At 45.4% G+C, this 23,130-nt stretch overlaps 1 protein-coding gene across 3 annotated transcripts in view; it reads right to left on the reverse strand.

Moving 5' to 3' along the window:
* LOC101445075 (anosmin-1) overlaps positions 1 to 23,130 on the reverse strand; it is an 808,672-nt gene that overhangs the window by 23,253 nt on the left and 762,289 nt on the right. For all 3 annotated transcript variants that reach the window (XM_058292228.2, XM_058292227.2, XM_004466288.4), the window contains 2 exons: positions 10,212 to 10,417; positions 7,112 to 7,262 (listed from right to left, as the gene is read on the reverse strand). In XM_058292228.2, coding sequence (XP_058148211.2) covers positions 7,112 to 7,262; positions 10,212 to 10,417 — 357 coding nt within the window. The remainder of the gene's footprint in view (positions 1 to 7,111; positions 7,263 to 10,211; positions 10,418 to 23,130) is intronic.

Raw genomic sequence — 23,130 nt, forward strand, 5'->3', positions numbered from 1 at the left:
TGATGATCCCAACTTCGTTAGATATTGCAATACCTAAAAATATCCTACATGTACTACCCAGAATTCAAGTTGGCAATCAATGTATATTCACCATGCCTGCATTGTGCTCTAAGTTAAGGAATTATCTGGGGACATTTGGGGGAAAATTGTCATTAGAAAGTTGTTACATGTGTTGTGTTTTTTTTGGTGGTCATGAATGAGGTAACCAAAATAATATTAAATACCATTTGATGAAAATAATAGACTTTCACCAATATGTCAGCATTGTGTATCAATTGTTGGTCCAAGGCGCTATACAGAAATACGGTCTAACACCTTCGATCTTCAGATTGGCAAAGGCCAAAGACTGTCACAGCACTCAACAATCCATCTACCTACTATTCGCTACTATTAGTAGCGGATCTCCAAATCTCTGACAGATATTCGAGTGAAATACTAAAATGTTCAGCAAGTGAAATGCAATGCAATGGCGACAATATGTTAGATTGGAGGATGGAACGCAAGGTCACACCCACTCGTTGTATTTCTGTAAATGCTGAGTGGGCACTTCTTAGGAGCCCAGTGCTGAGCCAGGAGCTGCAGCTGTAAAGGTCTTAACCTTGAGGGGTTCTCACAATAGCAAAAGACCTGTCTGCAGATACTTACGGGACCAACGAGAGGATTCCACACCAGGCATGCACACCGTGGTATCGGAGCACGGTGGTCAAGGAAAGAATGGTGGAAGTCTGACAAGCCACTGCCACCTGTTTACTGAAAAAGTGCTGAAAGACTTCTAACGTAGGAGTTGCAGGAGCACACTGGAGGGTTGTTTCAACATGAAGAAACAAGGGCACTTTAGGAGAGATTAAATGAGAAGACACTGACATGTGTAGCGGTTTGGCATTGTTTATGAATTCCGAAAATAGAGATTAGATTGTGTTTGTAAACTGGTTTGTTCCTCTGGGCATATTAGATTGTATGTATTAAATTCAGAGGTTTCACTTTTACTTGATTAAATAATGATTAAGGCTTTGATTGAGCCACATCAGTAGGACATTGAATCCCAGCCCACCAAGTGGGCAGGGATTCACAGAGAGAACAAGGCACAGAAGGTAGTTGGAGTTTTGAGCTGGAGCCCCAGGAAGTAAGCACACAGGAGAGGAACACAGACTCCATAGACACAGAAGAGGCCCCGGGAAGAGAGAGCGCCTGACAGTCAGCAGTAGACCTTGTGAAGAAAGCAGAGCAGCTGAGCTCTGAGAGAAACGAGCCCTGGGAGAGAGAAGAGACTCATCCCAGTCTAAAATGATATTGGAAGAAGCTTGGACCACAGACCCAAGAGAGAAAGAGGAAGGCTGAACCCTTGTAGACATCGGCAGCCATTGTGTTCTAACACATGGCAACAGACTGGTGAGGGAAGTAATTTACTCTTTATGGCCTTGTGACTGTAAGCTTCTATGCCAAATAAATACCCTTTATGAAAACTGACCAATTTCCAGTACTTTGCATCAGTATCCCTTTGGCTGACTAATACAGAATGTATATTGTTTTTAACATGAACTTTTGTTTTCCTATTTTCTATTTAAAAATGTATTCAGCACATACTGGTTGCAAAGTAAGGTCAATATGAAAGTGACCAAGAAGGGTCTTAGGCTCAAGAATGCCATAGCCAATGGGAGACAGAGGTATACAGCTATAACACAATAACAAAACACAATAAAATAGTTCTTTGGATCAGGTAAATTCAAGCTTTCATTCCCAGGTGATTTCTTATTGTGTCTTTGTTTGGGATCATCCTGCTCTAGACTTAATTTTCTTTGTAATTTTCTATTAGAATTCAGCTGCATATTCTCCTTCTTGTGCCTTTAACTAAAACTAATTCCTCATAGTGGTTTGGATCCTTCGTATCTTTGTATTTCAGACTCCTTTCACTCGGAACACATCAGCACTACATGTGTCCACCAGGGACAAACCTCCTTGTTCTTCAGTGATTATCTCCCATTGTAATCCGAAAAAATTCTTCTTCAGCATGCCTGTGTTTTCCCAGTATTAAGCAGGGTTTTTGTTTGTTTGTTTGTTTTTGTTTTTAATTTGCTGCTCCAACTCTATCTTGAACTCTCTGGAGAATGACCCTGATCTTCATCTTCTTTGGATTTCCACTGCCTAGCACACTTATAGATACATGGTAGTTGCTTAATAAATATGAACTAGATGAAATGAAATGAATAAATCTATGAATTGATACATGAATGAATGGCTCTTTTGCCATTACCAAATATTTATTTGCCGAGTGCTCTGTGGAATAGTATAGTTTGGTTCGACAGGGGCTTCCCACATGTTCCTCAAGGGCGCATCCTCCTTGTTGCAGCAAGCACAGGAAACCTAACTTTGACTCCAGGTCTTGGTTTGGTGATGAACTCTGTCACTATTTATTTATATTTATATTGTCATCCTATGAGACAGAGCAGGATAAGTAACCTTTTTCTGTCAAGACCCAGCTAGCAAATATTTTCGCCTTTGAGTGCCGTATGTGTGCTCTCCCCACTACCCAACTGCTGCTGTACCGTGAAAGCAGATGTGGACTCTGTGCAAATGAATGGGCGTGGCCGTGTCCCAAGAAGATTTTATTTACAAAAGCAGGTGTCAGTCTGGATTTGGCCTGCAGGCCATCATTTGCTGACCCTGAGAACAAGGAATTAGTACACACAGGTTCAAAACAGAAATGTTAAGTGATACGTCCAGTTGCACACAATTCAAACAGCGATAAAGTGGAGATTTCACCCGGGGCCATCTTCCAAGCAAGCTTATGTCCTTCCATCCCAACATGCCTCCTCTGCTGAGAGCCGGGGACAACTTAGAGGGCTTCAGAGTATCAACACATCTCCCCCTGGCCTCATATGTCATCTTCATATACGCCCTGGTTTTAGAAGTCACATTCTTAGAACTTCTGCTCTTCAAATCAAGACCTTTACGCTCTCCGAATTCCAAAGAGCCCTGGGAGGTAGAACAGGTTGAGCTGCACTGACTGAAAGTTTTCTAATAAAGCTGTGAGGGTCACACTCTTGGGAAGATGAGAGAGAGGGAAGGAGAGACAGGGGGAACTCCAAATATGGGGTGAGCCAGGACCCATAAAGGAACGTGGGGAACCCTATGAAAAATTGCATCAACTGTCTATTTTGTATTAGACTCATGTGCTGAGTAAATCATTTACCCAGAGGATCTGATTTAAAGGCCTGGATACTTACATTCATCAGGTTTATATTCTGAATATTTTACTTTAAGGAGTTCAAATAAATGTTTAGGTGATTGAGAAACACTGACTAAGCTTCTCCATGATGTAGAGAACCCAAGATGCACAGCACAGTAAGCTCAGAGCCAGGGAGGAGGAGAGGAAGAGGGAAAAAGAGCCCTTGAGCTCCTGGCCAGGTGCCCTCTCTGCTTGACACCCCAAGAATCCCCCTGGTTAAAGGATTTAAGGTTTGCACAAGCCCGGGTATGTCTTTCGTAATTGGTGATACTGAGGAAGCTCCACGGGATAACCTCTGTGAATTCTGTCTTCTTCCTCCCTTTTATATTCTAGGCAAACTTTAATTGTAATAATTGTAATTGTACTGTAAGACCATATTTTATATAATTCAAGTTTCAGTCCTTGTTCCTTTACTGAAATGATTCCAGAGCTGAAATCCATCCACATGTCCCGCTGCTGAACAACAGACGCCATTTCAAGGTCCCTGGCAGGCTGAGATGCACTCCTCTGCCTCGGAGACCTCTACTTCCAGGAGAAAACCAAAATAGGGTAGAAATTACTTCTACTATATTCTGACGAGGGGAGACGTCTAATTTATGCTTTTAAAAATCATAAAGAAGTTAAGAGACTCAAGTATCTATGCTGTTTTCTCAAATGGCAAAATGTTGACTATTTTTACAGCTTGAGAGATTCAGAGTACTTTCTCTGCACTCCATTTTTTTATTTAGGAGAGTTGGAAAAATATTGCAGTTTCACGAAGTGACTATAAAACATTTGGAATCTGTCAACCTTGGAAATAGTCCTCCTGTACAAAAAAACAAGCTGTTTCTATTAAGACAGCGTGTGTCCTCTTCCTTCAGGGGACTCTTTTCTAGAGCTACATGGCCATGCAGCCATAGCTCCTGGAGAAAGAGTTCCCATTAAAACAACTAGTAGCTGCAGGCTTGGGAAACTATAATTCAAAAAGTAATTTATATGGTGACATTTAGTACCCTCCTTTCTATAAAATATAATTTCCCTTGCTTACACTATAAAGTTGTAATTATTCTTCACATTTAGTTGGTTTCTGGTGAAATATATGGTGCTCTTGTAACAGTCATATATTTGTATTTATGAGATTATATATCAACACCAGGAGGTAAAATCCTGAACAACATTAAGCTGTAACTTGCATAATCTTTTCTAAATCCATCCCCTTGGGTAGGATTCCCTAAGACCCAACAATGAGTGTTACCAAGGAGCTTTGCCCTATTACTTCTTTTGTTATTTTCTGTTATTAATTTTCTGAAATCTCTTGAGAGGAACCAGTTAATCCTGAGAATAAAGTGGTCTTTGAAAGGTTTGCTATCATACATCTTTATTTGTCAAGTAAGATATGATTTAATTTTTAAAGATGCCCACAAAAGGAGTTTAGTCCTCAGAGGCAGCCACTCAAATAGTGAGTATCCTTTTTGTCACCCTTTGAATATAATTTGTATCTACATAACTATTTCAATTAAACTGCCATCCTTCTAGTGTCTTCCCAACTGATCGGAAGGTCTCACCAGAAGGAAAATTCCTCTGGAATAATCAACCAAATAAAAACACAAACTCTTGGAGGCTATGGTTAAAACATGCAAACGGCTTATAAAAGATGAGCAGCCTTGGTTGTTGGAAAGGGAGCCCCAAAGCCATCCGTTTCTCCCAGCCCCTCCAGGACTCACCACCACATCAGACTCGACTGCCGAAACTCCTAGAAAAGCGGAAGATGCGGTGCAGAGATGGCTGAATGGAGAGACATTTATACTGAGTGGCATTTATTTAAATTCTACTTCCTGGAACAGGTCTGAAAAAGCTCCTGGGCCTGGAGGTAATTAGGGTGAAAGGCAGGAAGCAGTAAATGAAGAGCAACAGCCACTCGCCTGGAAGACCGGATGGCTGGCGGTGACTTCAGGAGAGAAAGGACAGCATCGATCAATGCCACACAGAATCAGAGGTGAAAGAACTTCCTGAAGAACTGGATGTCCCGGAGCAAGACAAGAGAACACAGGTGGACTTCTAGATTTCTGGCTAGAGCACAAGGGCGGAGGGCGGAGCTGTGCGTGGAGAGAGGAAAGCACGGGCGACGAGGAGGCGGGAGGGGGACGACAATGCGTGTGTGGAACGCCTGTGAGCCGTCCAAATGGAGGTTCTGAGTGGCAGAAGACGCACGACCCTGGAACTGAGGGAGGGTCCGGGCTGCGAGGCCCAGGGGTCCTCAGCACGTGGAGGGCGGCTCAATGCAGGGGAGACAATGACAGCCCAAGGGAGAGGCCGGCCGCTCCTCCTCCATTCTTCCCAGATGCCCGGTCCTCCCCCAGCTCCTGCCCAGCAATCTGCACTCACGCGCCCTTCCCTTGCACCTGCGTGCACGGGCGCCCTGAGCCCCGGGAGCCCAGCGCTGGCCTGGTCCTCAGGACTCCCGCACGCCCGTTCCCCTCCCACCGCCGCGTGAGTTCCTCCAGTCCCCACTGTGCCCGGGGCCCTGCACAGGCCACTCTGCTCTCTGGGTAAGTACGTTTACAGGCTGAGCTCCCAAAATCAGTGTTAGGCATTTTTAAGGCCGAGCACTGGCAAAAAATGCGTGTCTGTGTGGATGTATGTGCGTGCTTGTTTATGTACCTGCGCATATATGTAGTATGTATTGAACCTATTTTTCTATAGTCTACATGTATACAGGTTATACTCTATTAATGTCACGTGAACTATGCCCAGTGATGTCTAATTAGAATACACAGTAATGTCATAACGAGCAGTCAAGCACTTTCAGTGGGACGAAGGAACAGACGAATGAATTAAAAAAGACTGAAGTCACTAAACACATAGCAAGGTGCGCATGAGAACTTTTATGCAAAAGCTATATTGTGCCCAGACTCACATATGAAAATAGTGGCTTGTTTCAAATCCACTCAGTCTCCAAAGCGGCCGTTCAGTTCTCAAAAAGGTAGAGAGCTCTGATTCCAGCACTTTTTGAAAGCGTCATTTCTAGCCAAGCTGCTCACCTGGATCCGGCTTTTTCCCAGGTGGTAGGAGGGATTATGAGCAGTCACCGCCCCTAACTCGGTAGAGCCAGCCGGCCCCTCTTCCTTCCACACTCGTCCCGCAGCCGCGGCCCGGAGGGAAGGCAGATACCCGTGCGTTCTGCTGGCCCACGAGCTCGGCCATCCTGGGCTGCCTCTTCTCCCGCTGGCTCTTTACACCTGCCCCAGCTTCCCGACACCTGGCCAGGACCTTCCACGGGGCAGTTCTCACCAGGACCCGCTTTCCAACAAAGCCAGAAAATGGAAGTGGCTAGTTTCTGGGCTCTCATGCGGAAGTCACATCTGATCTCCTTTCGTTGTGTTCAGTTTGTAATGAACACAGTTTAGAAAAATTGGAAATAAGGAAGACCAAAATGGAAAATATTTAGTGACTTTGCTCAACTGACTATTTGGGAGCTTTTCAAGCAGCACGTACGATCACTATGAAACAGCAATAAAGTGTGCGTGCCCCATTGTTAGGAAAGATAGAACAGTTAGGAAACTGCACGCATTCTCATGCTACAGCTCCTGAAATGCAACTCAGCCTATGGGCAGGAACCCAAAACAATGAACGTATAAAAATCATTGATGGGTTAGAATGATACATGTTAAAGTTTTCCTGTGAAGTTTCCACTCGGACACCAAATATTGTGTGTCACAAGATGCAAACATAAAACTATTTAATACACAGCTGCTAACAGGCCATAGTAACTTGTTTACTGGTTTAATGATTTAGCATGTAACGATTCCCAATAAGCAGCTCCCTCTCACTCAATTATGTCTAGATTCTAGAATGCTGTGCTTCTTAGGTGATGGAATGCTTTAGAAGAATCATAAGGCGACTTACTATTGTGCGTCGTTTGCGTGGACCTGGACGTGAAATGAAGTGACACCTTCGCACTTTTCAGGCGCGTCTGTCCCCAGTACGCGATGGCCTGCAACTCCACCATGTAGCTGCTGTCTGGCTGAAGCCTCTCGAGGACCACAGAATTTTGAGACTGCAAGGGAAGAGAATATACCAGAACTCCATTGCAAGCCTTCCAGGTCTCTTGCCTTCTTTGCAAAAACGTGTACGGCATGACAAGGCATACCGACTTCTCTAGCTCATGTGCACCTATAGTTTAATGAGATCAGAGACTTTCCTATATCTTTAAGATCTAAATATCTCGTTTTATTACTGATCAAAATACACTTCATAGATAGGCCAAAATGTAGTTTCCTACTGAAGCTCCTGATCCAATTATGGGATCTTCGCAGGTAGCATGGAAATGGCTAATCTGGACCGTCCTCTTCTAGATGCTGTCTTGCGGAGAAACAGAGAGATGTTTATAAAACTCACAGAGGCTTTCATGGCATATTTTGTGCACCATTATGGTATCTGGAAGAAACTGTGAATCAGCCTTCTTCTATTTATATAATATCTATTCTAACACTTCTATGAGTAGGTTGAAAAATCAACCTAACAAAATGCTTTGATTATTTGGGGTGATAATTATTGTTAATTACCAAACATTAATCAAACACTTATGAAATTCTCTGTATATTAAGTGCAACATTAAACAAAACCAATAAAAACAACATAATTTTCCCAGAAAGCCTTAGGCCAGACAAGAATGCCACTAAGATCAATAGACCGAGTGGCATACGCACGTGGATGCCACTAATTAACACTGGGACCAGGACTAAACCAGACCTCGGCACTTGGAAGTGAGAGTTTTTCTACAGCTTCTGGATGTAAGTAGGACAGTGAGGTCCCTTGCAAGAACTTGTAATGATGGAAAATAAGGCTGTTGGCTTAGAATTCAAAACTCTCATCAATAGGGAATACTGGGGAGCGGGGAGAGATCAGTGGTTGGGCGCCTGCTTCCCAGGTACGAGGTCTCAGGTTCAATCCCCGGTACCTTCTAAAATCATCATCATCATAACAAAACTGATGACATCAAATGATCCTGGGCCAGGAGTTGACTTTTCTATTAATGGCCAAATGGATGGACTCCACGTCAGGAAGCAAACGCTCGTCCGGTCATTTCTGGAGCAGCACCCAGAGAGAGGGAGCAGGGCACTTTCCAGCAAAGAGCATGTGGGTTTCCGTGTGGCCTGCGCTGCCTGAAAGGTTAACACTCTTGGGCCATCAAACAGTCGCTCACTTAGGTAGCCCTCTTCCTTAAATCCCAGTTCGTATGCTGACTTCAAGTGCAGGTCCTGGGCCGTCTGTTTCCAGGGGAGAATACGATTGTGGGGAGCATCCCGGAACCATGGGTACAACGCCTACCGTCAACTAATAGGAAGTGTCCTTACGTGCCTCAGGCTCTGGCGGGATCAGAGCTGGGAAACCAGCCTGCTTCTGCGCACGCGCCTGGAAGGCAGCGCGACTACAGGTCCAGGGCTGCGAGGCCGTGACCCCCGCCGCAGCCCACCAGCCGAATGGGGAGTGGAACGCTTCTGCCTCCTCATGGACCCCCTAACCCCTACGAGAGGGACACCCGCGTACAGTACCCATCGCCACCGCCTGAGGCTGGGCGTTCTTATTACTTGATTGTGTATCACTCTCCCTAATTTAATTCAGTTAGACTAGGATTCACTTTGAAAGAGAGCATTTCCTTGAAACTTCCCAACCTGTTTATTTACCAAAGATTTTAGAAATGGGCAATCGTTGACACCCAAGAAGAAAATTTCCTGATTTCTCACGTTGCTTTGCCTTCTTCTGAGTTCTAATCCTAATCTCGACTGGTCAAACTTTAACACTGAGACTTTAATGATTCACTCCAAAAATGCAGCTTGCTTTCTGTGGATCCAAATATATCTGTCACTCGTCAAAGACAGACCCATAATCTGGGTCTCTTAACATTTATAATTTAATTTGCTGTTTACATTTTATTACCTATTGTATCTACAACAGAAATAAACTGCAAATTTCCCTACTATTCCCTTGATGCTGTTTGGTATCAGTGATGTGTACGGGGGGAGGGGTCAACTTTTTATTATGTCACATTTTGCTTTAGGTTCTTATGATTCTGAAACTTCTTTCAGAATAAAAGATAAAACTGCCAGAAACTTTCTTAAAAATAAAACCAAAATAGTATATAGCTAAATATCAGTGATATGGCTTTTTCAAGATATATTCTAAAAGGCACAGATATTCGAAACTTTAGTGCAAAAATACGACTTATTTTTAACAAGTATTTTAAAACATTTGTCTATGGACCGTGACTTTATGAATTAGGAGGAGAGGTCTTTAGTGCAAAAATATGACTTATTTTTAACAAGCATTTAAAAACATTTGTCTATGGACCGTGACTTTATGAATTAGGAGGAGAGGTGTTCATGTAAATTTTGTAACAACAAGGTAGAGGAATATATACTAAAAGGAAATCAAATACCTCCTTTCCATGCAACCAAACACTTCTTTTTTTAATTCCAATGTTCACTAGAAAGCTCACTGCAGAAATGGTTCAATAAAGATTCCATTCCTTGGCCCCCAGAGAATAAACCATTACAAATCCTTTTAATCAATGAGAAAAGCACAATGTCAAATACGCATTTTCTAAGCTGCTCGCCATTCCACTGGTGAGATTACAGATGGAAACACCCCGCAAGTGAGAAGCCCCAAGCATCCCTTCTTCTGAGGACAAGAACCTATTTTCAGAAGCCCTAAGTCTAAGGACATTTTGCATGACATCTTCAATTGCAGGGCAATCGAGAGGGAGAGAATTTAAATTCTTCCTGTTCTAGAGTTGTGACTACCTTCTAGATACGAACTGCTCACAGAACTCATCCAATCGTTTTCCCCCAAAATGGAGAAGGCAAAACTGCAGGCAGGCTTCTGAACGACCCTGGGCAAGGCTGGAGGGATGGCAGCCTGTCCTCCCCACCTTGCCCTCTCGCTGCTCAGCAGGGTCTGCGGAGCTGCGGGAGCCAGAGGCCCCTGTCCCGCCTCTTCCACTCACCCCGTCTGTCGTCTTTCTCCGCTTCTTTTTAGTTGGCACGAGGGACTTGCTGCCGACTGTCCAGCTCCAGAACACCTTGTAGTGGTGCACCGGCACATCTGGCTCCCCGGCGGCGTCCCACGCCAGCGTCACCGTCACGCTTCCGTCACTGTTGGCGGTGGAGTTGGTGAGCCGGAGGTTGGCGGGCGCTGGGGGTGCAGATGGATCTGAAATCCCAACAAAAAGACAAGCCACATGACTTCAACCACCAAGGATGAAAAAAACCCCGAAATACCGACGTCCTGGTTCAGGTAACGACTGCTTGGTTAAGGCACGAGGCAGTGCTTGAAAACGCGCGCTAAGTAAGGTCTCTCCCCATCCCGCCTTTTCCTGGGTACACGTTTGTAATCTAGGAAGATCCACGCAGGCATTGCAACACCACTACAACCTCGGCCAACTGTCGTCGTGTTGAAATGAATAACGTGCCGTAAAGCATGGCAAAATTCAATTTGGCTGCTGGTATGAAAGAGGTAAGCAAAGTTGAACCATCCTTGAAACTTCTGAAAAGGAAAAGATGGAAACTCAGCTCACCCAAACGACTGCTTTCATCTTAGGGGCATTGTAGCTTCTGATTCGTGCATCAACTAAGAGCAACAAAGACGGATGAGCAAAAACAAATTGCCCCGTTCGTCATCCGCATTACAAACCGGATAGCTTATGGCTAACATCCATTTTTGTAATTTTACCATTTCTGGCTTGTCTCATAAACCAAGGCCTCGCAGCTGTCAAGGGAGATTAGGTCCGGGAATTACGACCCTACAAATCTCCATTTGTGGAAGATTGTGTTTAGATGACTACATACATGCTAAGCTAGAGTCTGTATTCCTTTTTTCCCACAAATCGTGCAAGTTTAGATGCCTCTCGCCCCATGATTTATGCGTGGTTTGATTCCAAGGCTTTTGCACAGGAAAACACTGTCGATAATTCTTACTCTAACATCATCCGCTCGGGAGGTGCAAAGAATATCTAACTCATAAGAAGCTGGGAGAAAAATAAGCAAGTTTCTGTTTGCAGGAAAGTTCACATTTCGGGAATGCTGGAAACATGAAATTATGTGTAAATGTCTCTTGCTTTTCTCTAGGAATAGAGACCTGTAGAGGTTTAGGTTATGTTTAAAGATGAGAAAATCCTGCTATCAGTTTTGGGAAAGAGCTGGTACAAAGCCGGCTGTGTGATTCTCTTACCCACGAGGTTCTTAAACAATCCGCGATGAAGTCCTCGGGGCTCCCAAGAATCCCTGGAAGAGGCGAATCACCGGGCGGGCCCACGAGTAGAAAGTTTTGCATAAAACACAGGAATTTCTCAAGTAGATGAGCCGTGGGCCAGAGGTGAAAATTACTGCATGTGTGTCCAGGAAGCAAGAGCTTCGTTCTGGGAGGAGGAGACGCTCACTGCTGCTGCCGGGGGCTGGAAAGCACAGGGCTTCCTTGCCTCTGAGGTTCAGGAGAGCTGGCCACCACTGCCACCACTGCCACCGTGGCCACGACTGCCGCCACTGCCCACGCCTCCCTCTTTGAAGCTCCTTCTCCATGTGGCTGCCAGGACACTCCCCTCTGCTGGGTTTCCCTTCCGTCCCACCAGAGGCCACTTTTCACCTCCCCCCCACAGCTCCTGGAGCAAGACAATGACACATCAAAAGCGTGTCCCCACCTCTCGACTGGGAAGTCTTCCCGCGTCACTGCTCTCGAGGGAGCCCGCCCAGGCTGCCGGCTGGAAACACCATCTGCACGCCCACTCCCTCCAAGTCGTGCTCCCCGTGGACCTGGGCCCCGAGTTCCGACTCCAGGGCTCAAGTGCCTTCCTGGCCCTGGAGGTCTCGCAGGCTCCTCCCGAGCGGAAGCAACACTCCCTCGCGGCCCCGCGCCCCACGGCGGACGGCATCCCCGCCACGGCCGGCAGCTGTCGCCGGTGTTCCCCGCCCGGCTCTTGCCTCTCCTCATCGCGCGGCACTCCTTGGCACGCCAGCTCTCCAGCACCCACGTGGCCCTGTGGCCTGGCCCCCGCAGGTCCCAAAGCTCCTTCCCTGTCACCTGCGCTGGTGTCCCCGCTGGTCCCTGGGCAGGAGAGCCACTGCCAGGGCTGGCTCCTCACCCGCTGGGGGTCTCTGATCAGGTGTCCCCCTTAAAAGAGCTGCGTGCTGCTTTCTCTCCTACCCCAAAAACCTCACCACGACTTTCTCCAGCTTTAGTGTTCTCCATAGCTTTTTTTTTTTAAGATTCATTTAATTACTCCCCCCTTCCCCTCCTCCCCACCTGCTGTTTTTGCTGTCTGTGTTGTCTTCTCATTTTCTCTCCTCTAGGATTCACCGGGATTCGATGCTGGGGACCTCTTGACTCTCTCCTTGTCTCTTTTTTAAAAATTTTTTTAAAGATTTATTTTTATTTATTTCTCTCCCCTTCCCGCCCATGTCCCAGTTGTCTGTTCTCTGTGTCTATTTGCTGGGTCTTCTTTGTCTGCTTCTGTTGTTGTCAGCAGCACGGGAATCTGTGTTTCTTTTTGTTGCGTCATCTTGCTGTGTTAGCTCTCCGTGTGTACGGTGCCATTCCTGGGCAGGCTGCACTTTCTTTCTGGCTGGGTGGCTCTCCTTACGGGGTGCACTCCTTGCGCGTGGGGCTCCCCTATGCGGGGACACACCTGCGTGGCAGGGCACTCCTTGCGCACATCAGCACTGCGCGTGGGCCAGCTCCACACGGGTCAAGGAGGCCCGGGGTTTGAACCGCAGACCTTGCATGTGGTAGGCGGACGCCCTAACTGCTGGGCCAAGTCTGCTTCCCCTTGTCTCTCTTTTGATGTATCATCATCTTGCTACGTGACTCACTTGTGTGGGGCACTGGCTCACCACGCGGGTACTCATGTGGGCACATTTTCTCTTCTTCTTTTCCACCAGGAAGCCCCAGGGATGGAAGCCAGGTCCTCCCATAGGGTAGGCGGAGGCTCTATCACTTGAGCCACATCCGCTTCCCTCCTCATGGCTCTTGTCACCAAGTCACTACTATATATTCTGGTTGCTCGTTAACTGGCAGCCTCCACTCACTATGACAAAAACCCACAAGGGAGGAAGTCTGCATCTGCCTCGTTCACTGCTGTACCCCAGAGGAGGGTGTGTAGCACTCTACAGCAGTAGGCGAAGGAACAACAGGCTTTTCCTCAGTGCCAAGTATGATTTTTGCAGTGATATTTCAGTAGCAGCTTTTAACCTTGTTAATTCAAACAATTCAAAACAAGGTCATAAAATAAACTGAAAAATCAAAGGGTTGCTAATCCCAGTGTGAAATAAGAGCATCAAACCAACACATATATTTGAATGTGTTGCCTATATGTTACTAGAATAAAAAATTTTAAAAATACAACCAACCATAGGTCTGTAAGACATAAACGGTAGACCCTAATGTAAGCTATGGACTGGATTTAATAGTATAATTATAACAATATTGTTTCATTAACTGTAACGAAGGTACTACATGAATACAAAGTGTTAACAGGGAAAGCTGTATGAGAGAGAGGGTACATGGGAAGTCTATTTTCGGCATGATTTTTCTGTAAAGTTACAATATCTCTAATTTTGAAAAAAGGCCAAAAAAAATTCCCCTTCTTCGATAGTATGATTTAATCAGCAACATACAAAATGGAGCTATATGTAGAGCAAAATGAGTTTGCAAAAGAATCATCACTTCAAGTCAGGAGACAAATTAACAACATGTGAAGATGACAGCAGCCGTTTATAGCCTCAAGGACGCACCTGACTCCTGTATTCTGGAAATAGGTGAGCATGTGCATTTTCCAGATATCCAGGCTCCTAAGAGCTCAAACTCGTGTCTTCTAACTAGAGACCACCATTTAAGGAGGTCCAGCCAGTGCTAAGTCTTTCATTGTCACCCTTCACCTGTTTCATTCTTTACACCATTACCCAGTACCCTGGAAAAACTCACACCCTGGACCTGATCATACTAAGCCCAAAAAAATGATCTACCCGATAAAAATAAAACAAGACACAGGGAAGCAGATTTGGTTCAATTGATAGAGCATCCACCTACTACATGGGAGGTCCAGGGTTCAAACCCAGGGCCTCCTGACCCGTGTGGAGCTGGCCCATGCGCAGTGCTGATGCGCACAAGGAGTGCCCTGCCACGCAGGGGTGTCCCCCGCGTAGGGGAGCCCCACGCGCAAGGAGTGCGCCCCGTAAGGACAGCCACCCGGTGCAAAAACAGTGCAGCCTTCCCAGGAGCAGTGGCCCACACACGGAGAGCTGATGCAACAAAAAGAGACACAGATTCCCAGTGCCGCAGACAAGAACACAAGCGGACACAGAAGAACACACAGCGAATGGACACAGAGCAGACAACTGGGCAGGGAGGAAAGGGAGAGATAAATAAAAAATAAATCTTAAAAAAAAAGACATGAGTAAATAAATGTTTTCAGAAATATGAATTAATATTTGCTCCATATTTTATCTTTGAAGTGAAAGCTCCTTTTGACTATTTCAGTACCAAGATGGAGGGCACACACGACCAAAGAATTGTCTATCCAAAAGCTATCACCATTAAGTCAAGAAACAAAAGGCAAATGTGGCACGCACTGCTTTATCTCCCCACTCCTCCTCTGAAAACCAGCCACTCATATCGCTCATTTCCTCAGGTCTGCAGGGCACCCCTTGATTTTGGGACTGTCCCACTTACATAATCTGCAGGTTTTCAGTCAGTCCTACCAGTTCCACATTCCACATGTCTCGTGAAATGGTTCCCTCCATTATGAAAGAGAGTGCTTTCCCTCTTTTGAATGCCACACCATCTTTTCTTTAGATTTACGTGATGTTTTAATTGTATTAGAATTTTGAAATGCGGTTAAAGTTTGTATGTGGCATATAAGGAGTGCAACAACATATTTATTCCTTTTCCCCGCCGAGCGGGGAAAGTGACCTGCCCAAGGTCACGGGCATAATTGCGGGCCAGGTCAGGCACATAAAAAACGTGTGGGAGAAAGAGGAGCTTAGGTGCTGACAGCATACACCTCCACTCACCACACACCGTCACCATCGCAGGGCTGGGCCAAGCGCCCTACAGACAACACACATTTTCAAGCCTTTTACAGAAAAAAATGGTGATCGTGATAGTCTTGGGTAGGGTTCACCCAGATTTTTCTGTAAAGTATCAGGCAGTAAATATTTTCTGTTTTGGGGGCCAAATGGTCTCCGCCACAACTGCTGGGCTCGAAGGCAGATGTAGACAGTACGTGAACAAGTAAGTGTGGCTACCTCCTAAAGACTTTCAAGACAGGCGGCAGGTGGAATTAGCTTGCAGTCCAGAGTTTGTCCACCCCTGGGCTAGCTGATTTCAAAAGCAGTGACACCATTAGTGCTACAAATCTCGATGTGAGCACTAAGCTTATTGCTAGTCATATAAACACATGATTGTACTTTGGTGATTAAATGGTGGCACTGCTGCTCCCATTTTACAGATGAGGAAATTGAGGATCAACTTGTACAAGAGCTTAAGATGAGGAGGGTCAGATTCACCTCAGGGCTCCTGGCTTCCAGGTCCAGCGCTCTCCCAAGCCCTCCCTTGGTATGGTAAACGCTGAGCAAATCCCCCTGACGCCCTCCGTTTACTGCTTCATTCTGGTCCCTCTGAAGATCTTCACAATTATCTGCAGAAACCCATGCTTTCTTTCAAAGGTAATTGGAATGGCAAGGCTCTATCAGCTCCTTCTATTTAGATACAACTTGTGTGATTGCCAGTACAAAATACATGGACTCTTAACCGTGTGTATTCAAATTGAACCCTGCAGAAAAACGGCTCGTTTTGTTTATGATGGTACGTGATGCTTTCAGCAGAGAAAGATGGAACGCCTGGGTTTCAGAAAAGCAGAATCAGGCGGCGGACTTGGCCCAGTGGTCAGGGCGTCCGTCTACCACATGGGAGGTCTGTGGTTCAAACCCCGGGCCTCCTCGACCCGTGTGGAGCTGGCCATGCGCAGTGCTGATGCGCGCAAGGAGTGCCCTGTCACGAAGGGGTATCCCCCGTGTAGGGGAGCCCCACACGCAGGGAGTGCGCCCGTAAGGAGAGCCACCCAGCGTGAAAGAAAGTGCAGCCTGCCCAGGAATGGCGCCGCACACACTTCCCGTGCCGCTGACGACAACAGAAGCGGACAAAGAAACAAGATGCAGCAAAATAGACACAGAGAACAGACAACTGGGGGAGGGGGAGGAATTAAATAAATAAATAAATCTTTAAAAAAAAAAAAGAAACGCAGAATCAAGGGTTCATCACTTGACCTTTCGTGTAATGCCATAGTGAGAAAGTAGCTCACAGGAAGGTTTGGCACAACAGAAGGTCTTGGAGCCACTGGTGGGTAAAGTGACAAAGTCACTTATGACCACTGGAGAAATAGCAGTCTATTATTGCCCTGATGTGAAATCTCATGGGAAAGAAGCGCTTCTGTCTGCCCCGGGAGAAATCTCATCACTTCTCGTGAGCCAGGCTCCCGCAGGGTCCCAGATACGGCTCTTTGTTCAGTATGGAAATCCATGCCCTGCACATTAAAACTAAGCCATGTGTAAAGGGCTATCAAGAAAGCAAGTGAATAATCATAAACAGATACACTGGTGATATGCATGGATCAAACTTCCCAATAAAATGCAGTTCAGGAATAAATCTTAAGGCTGAGATCATGTGCAATTTTTTAAAGCAATGATATGATGTCACAAATTCTCCAACTAAACATAAGATTGGCTGTAATATTTAAGTCTCTTTTTTCCTTTCCAGACTCAGCAATTGGGATAGTTTCTCTTCTCCCTTTAAAAAGAAACATCACCTTGCAGTATATCTAGACACACCACAGCCAGCATGTCTTTGAAAAGCTGCTGAAGCTGCACTGCAGGCAAATTTCCAAGTACTAAATAGTTCCAAGACATACGCACGGGCAAGCCTTGCCCATTGGAAATGGCACATACAGAGCAGCTGTGGAACCGCATAAAACGTCATGGGTCCCCATGGAGCAACAGAGAACTTTATTACAACCAGCGATGTCTGTTCTAGTTTCACTAACACGCCGTAGTGTATGCATGAAATAACATCCAGAGAGATACTTATTCACTGGGAAAACAATGTTGTCTGCTTCCTTTCCCTCTGTAATGTATGCAATAACACATGGGGAAATAAAGAGAAAAAGATGGTTGAAGCACTTTGAATTTGGAGGGAAGTAAATAGAACTTAAAGATGCTATATTAGGTTCGTGATAATTTGTTGGATTTAAAATGCTCCTTTGAAAGATTCTTTCAGGGAAACAGATGTGGCTTAAGTGATAGAGCCTCTGCCTACCATTTTGGAGGACCTGGGTTGGATCCCTGGGGCCTCCTAGTAAAGAAGAAGAGAAAACGCATGCTCGCGCAAGTGCCCGCTTGGCGAGCCAGTGCCCACGCAAGTGAGTCACGCAGCAAGATGATGATGCATCTAAAGAGAAACAAGGGGAGAGACAAGGTGAAGCACAGCAGAAACCAGGAACTGAGGTGGCACAATTGACAGGGAACCTCTCTCCCTATCAGAGGTCTCTAGGATCAAATCCCAGTGAATCCTAGAGGAGAGAAAACAAGAAGAGAAAACAACACAGACAGCAAAAACAGCAGGGCGGGAGGAGGGAAAGAGGGGGAAATGAATAAATAAATCTTTAAATATATATATATATATATATAAAGATTCTTTTTTTTAAAGATTTATTTAATTTATTTATTTCTCTCCCCTCCCTCCCACCCCTAACCTGACTTCCGGATATCTGCTCTCTGTGTCTATTCACTGTGTGTTCTTTTGTGACCGCTTCTATCCTTATCCTTATCCGGGAATCTGTGTTTCTTTTCGTTGCGTCATCTTGTTGTGTCAGCTCTCTGTGTGTGCAGCACCATTCCTGGGCAGGCTGCACTTTCTTTCATGCTAGGCGGCTCTCCTTACGGGGCGCACTCCTTGCACGTGGGGCTCCCCTACGCAGGGGACACCCCTGCGTGGCAGGGCACTCCTTGCGCGCATCAGCACTGCGCATGGGCCAGCTCCACACGGGTCAAGGAGGCCCGGGGTTTGAACTGCGGACCTCCCATGTGGTAGATGGACGCCCTAACCACTGCGCCAAGTCCGCTTCCCAGAAAGATTCTTTTAAATTATGTTACTTTATGATCTCAAATATCAGAACAAAAGTTTGCTTGGTTTTGACAGCATGAAAAAAGAAAGGATTCAGATTTGTCCTATTATGGCAACAAAATTAGGAATGTTATACTCATATTAACACATAGAAGTAATCAAGATAATGGGAAGCACTTTATTTCCTAAATTCAGCAAATTTGTAAGTAGTATCTTGTAATAGGTAGAGCTACTTAGCAGGATATTTTCAACACTGAGCATATACTTTATGCAAATGTCTTGGATATAAACAAATATTTGCCATATCAGTTAATAAGGTTGGGCACCAATTAGCTGAGAAGAATAAACAACTTGGGCAATGAGAAGCCCAAAAAGTATTTTCCTGTTCTTATAACTGTCACTCCAAATTGTTGACTCACGAAGTTTTTTCTTTCTATTAGTTGGAAATCTGTGGACGGTAATGTCAAATTTGTCTGCTGCTGGAAGTGGGTGCTGGCGGGGGAGAGGAGAGAGGAAAACCTAGAGAAGCTTGCCTGTCCCCAGTTACTGCCTCGGTCCAGTGGAGGGAGAAGACAGTCCTATTTAGTAAGAGAGGGCTTCCTTGCGTGACGCCGTCACCTCTCCACCATGAAACTACGTGCTTATGTTAAAGCTTCACTCAAAACGCGTGACATAGGCCCTGCAGCAGGAATCACGGAGCTGCTGAATTTAAAGAAGAGGTAATGCTGGCTCCGAGGGCCCACCCGTGTCGCCTTGCGCCCACTACTTGGGCATGTCGGCTCCCCTCGGGATGCCCTCCCTGCAGCTTTGTCTGTGACCCACAGCCCCCCACGGCTGGGCAGGCGGCCTTCTCAGGGCCGCAGCTCCCTAGGCAAGGACTCAGAGGCGGGCGGTGCACCCCGAGGTCCCCGCAGGCTGGAGCTCCGGTCGCCCACCTTGGAAACAGGGGTGACAACGCCCCGACTGTCTTCCTCCCTTCCCTGCCTCGCTCCCCCCTCACTTCCCCCGCTTCCTGGCTGCCTCCCAAACAAGCTGCCCATGTGCAAACCTTGAGCCCAGTCTGTCTTTGGAGGGGCCCGATCTTTGGAGGAGCCCCATCTCTGGAGGAGCCCCATCTTTGAAGGCCTCCACCCCTATCAGAGTTCCGCCACGAAGAGCCCTGTGTCATGTCACCAAGCGGATGGCTCAACAGACTCAAGTACCCTGGTCTTGGCGGGCTCCGCGGTGTGCGTTCCCGACGGCAGGGACGGAAGGTCCCGTGGGCGCCAGCGCCTGGCAGGCGCAGGGCTAGAAAGGCCAAGCGCAATTTCCTAAATCAAGACCAAAAGGTGGAGCGGGACAGTCAACGGAAGCTACTGACTTCATTTCCATCTTCAACTTCAATGTTGAAACCAAATTTCCTTCCCAAGGACCAGGGGGAAAGACGGTAGAGGGAGTTTAAATAAGTACTAATAAATGTACGAATTATCCAAGCTCTCTTTTAGCCTGTCTGCCTCCAGCAAAGACTGCTGATTTTACCTAGTCTACAATCATGTATATCTTCTGGGAGAGGCAGGGGTTAGCAATAAAAATACCCAAAAACGGCCTTCACCAGGGAGGTGAAAAGCAGGAAACTGAGTTACATCCATCTCTGAAGGGCTGAGAATTTTCCATAAAAATAGGTATATTAAGGGGTTAGGATTAAGTTACAGGAAAATAAATGAGTTAAAGGGAAATTAACGTAAATAGTAGCCAATCCATTCTGGCAAACCACAGGAGTAATTTTGTATTTAAATCTAAACTTAAAGAAGATAATGACAAGTTTGGCTTTTCCATGAAAATCAGGATTAGACTTCATGACTAGCAGGCAGTCGGTCTCAATTAAATGAAACCCATTTTGTTATTACTTTTTTTTCTTTTCTTTCTTTAATTCCATTTACTTTTATTTTCAGAGGTGTTCGTGGTAGATGGAAAAATTCCCGTGCTCTTTCCCTTGATCTTGCCTTAAATTAGGAAGGCTGCTCTCTACCCAACCTAGCAACACTAGATAATTTGCTTACCCTTTTCTCAGACTATTATTTTGGAAGCAGTAATTCTTTATTAAAGCAATTTTAAACCACTATAGTACTTAAAACTGGTACAGTTTCAGTTCTGGTACACACGGAAATAAAAAGGCTTTTCACGAATGGAAACGCACCATTCTTTGAAGCACTGCAGTCACCGTTAGAATGTTGTACTACTTCCTGCTTTTTACAGCTGTGCCCCCAAAACTTCCATACATCTCATTTGGAGAAGCATTCCAGATTTTAGTTCTTGCACTTTTGCAAATCAAAAAAAAATGTCTGCACAGAACTCCTAAGAGAGTCTATTTTTTGTGAAGATGTGTAATAGAATGATGGAAGTATAACAGACCAGGTGATTGACAGTTTGCCCTTGGGATACGTCTAAAGGGTCCTTAACTGCTTATAAGATGGTGCCACACATTTCCCCTCATCAAGAGTAGAAAAGTTCTCCACTGGCGAAGAAAGTTTGAAAAACTTAATTGAGATAGAACATTTTGCAAATCAAAAAAAAAATGTCTGCACAGAATTCCTAAGAGAGTCTATTTTTTGTGAAGATGTGTAATAGAATGATGGAAGTGTAATAGACCAGGTGAGTGACAGCTTGCCCTTGGGCTATGTCTAAAGGGTCCTTAACTGCTTATAAGATGGTGCCACATGTTTCCCCCTCATCAACGGTAGAAAGGTTCTCCACTGGCGAAGAAAGTTTGAAAAACTTAATTGAGATAGAACACACAAAACACAAAATTTACTCATTTTAAGTATATAATTCAAAAATTTAAATTTAATTTACCCAGTTTGAAAAGGTTTCCATCACCCCAAGAAGAGTCTTCATGTTAACAGGGAAAATTTAAAGGTAGAAATAAAGTTTAGTTTGGTGTCTCTTGCTTCTCCTTTTATTATCCATGTTTCTCAACGTCAGCCCTATCTGAAGGACCTTGAGGTTAGGTCGCCTGCCCCTTAAGAACGCCTGCTGGCAGAAACGGGCCTAAAAAGAGCAATCTGAAGGACACGAAAGCAATTACTTCCTTTCTCGGGTATTCTCAAAGAAATAGCAGAGATTCCCCCGAAACATTCTCTTTCTTCTAGCATCTCCCATTAGGTTGCTGGCAGCTCCTTCCATAGCTCATGGCGAAAGAATGCTGGAGTCAACTATGCCTCTGGTCAATGCCTACAACCCATCAGGAAATCCCAAGATTTAACCTTTTCCAGGTCACTTTTGGCTTATCCAATTTACTGCAGTCTTTCTCCAAGAATCAGCCCCCTAACTGGCATCCCTTCTGCTGACTTCTCTCCCGAAGTCTATTTTCAGCACAGCAGTCTTCATGATCCTGCTAAAACCTAAGTCACATCATGTCTGTTCCTTCCGCGGCATCTCCCTGTGCCCTTCACTGCATAGCTCAAGATTAAAGGTCATGTTCTTTACGGCTGCACAGAACCAACAAACAATATCCTTTCTCCCTCTCGGGTATCTTTCACTTCCCAGCAGACTCACTCTTGCCTCAGGACCTTTGCACCTACCGTTTCCTGCTCTCCCCTAAGATGGTAGCAAGGCTGGCACCTCCATCTCCTTAGTACAATCACCTTTCTCAGCAAAACTTTCTTTGGCCACCCTCCCTAGAATTGTAAACAGCCCACATCTACAGTCTTCCATTCTTTGTTTCTCTTTGAAAGTTATCACTATCTTTCCTACTTACGCTATTTTACTCATTAAATTGTTTACTGACAGCTTCGTCCCACCCCCAATGCATGCATGTGTGTGTGTGTTCCACAAGAGCAGGTGCTATTTTCTTTGGTTAACTTCTGCCCAGGGCCTAGAAAAGTACCTGAGCCAGTGTAGGTGCTCACCAAATATTGGTTGAATAAAAGAAGGAACAAATGCCTTGGGGAAGCAGCTTGAATTCCGGACTATAAGGTACTCAGATATACTTGGGGAGGGTTGGGAGAGCACAGCCTTGCTCCTTCTCCACAAGCACTGCCATCTAGGCAGACAGCATCCACCTGGCCAGCCCTTGGGACTTACAAGCACCTCTGCACAGATCCTGAGACTCTGGTGACAGCACGGCTCCTGCAAAGACTCACGGGGGCAAAGCCGCCTTCCCACCTCCACTGTGCAGGAAGCCGCTACTGCTCTTATAGGCATTCAACATCTGTCTCCAAGGGCCAGGAACCGTTTCTGACTGACACGTGAATTTGTGGACCTGTCCTGAGACCACCAGCCCAGAGCGTGCGGACAACTGGACATATGGCTATGCGTTTTGATGATCATGCATCTGGACTGCATTTGAACCATGAAACTCAAGGTGAATAGTTCTCCAGCCTGTTACTGGTCCTCACCTCCTAACCCACTATCAACTATTTATTTCACTTGGCTCCCGAAAAATTATCTGACCAGGTGGACAGTCTTAAAACCAGGCTAGATGGCTTTATTTATAATTTTACTTTAAAGCTTGCTTAGATAGCATATTTGCATACCCTGAAAAAAAGGACACTTTTTTCTTTTTCAAAATTACTTTTTGAAAGACTGAGTTAAATATTCACAACACATACCATAAAAATATCCAAACACCAGATTATTTGATTGCATTTTTTAATACTTGAACCATATGATTATGTAGGCCGCATAGTAGCAATATTGTATCATGAGAAAGGGATAGACTATCTCAGACATGGAATATAAATTGTTCCAGTCATGGAACAGAAATTGAAATTTAGAGT

This window comes from Dasypus novemcinctus, chromosome Y (genome assembly GCF_030445035.2).
Source record: "Dasypus novemcinctus isolate mDasNov1 chromosome Y, mDasNov1.1.hap2, whole genome shotgun sequence".
In the NCBI taxonomy this organism is placed as follows: Eukaryota; Metazoa; Chordata; class Mammalia; order Cingulata; family Dasypodidae; genus Dasypus; species Dasypus novemcinctus.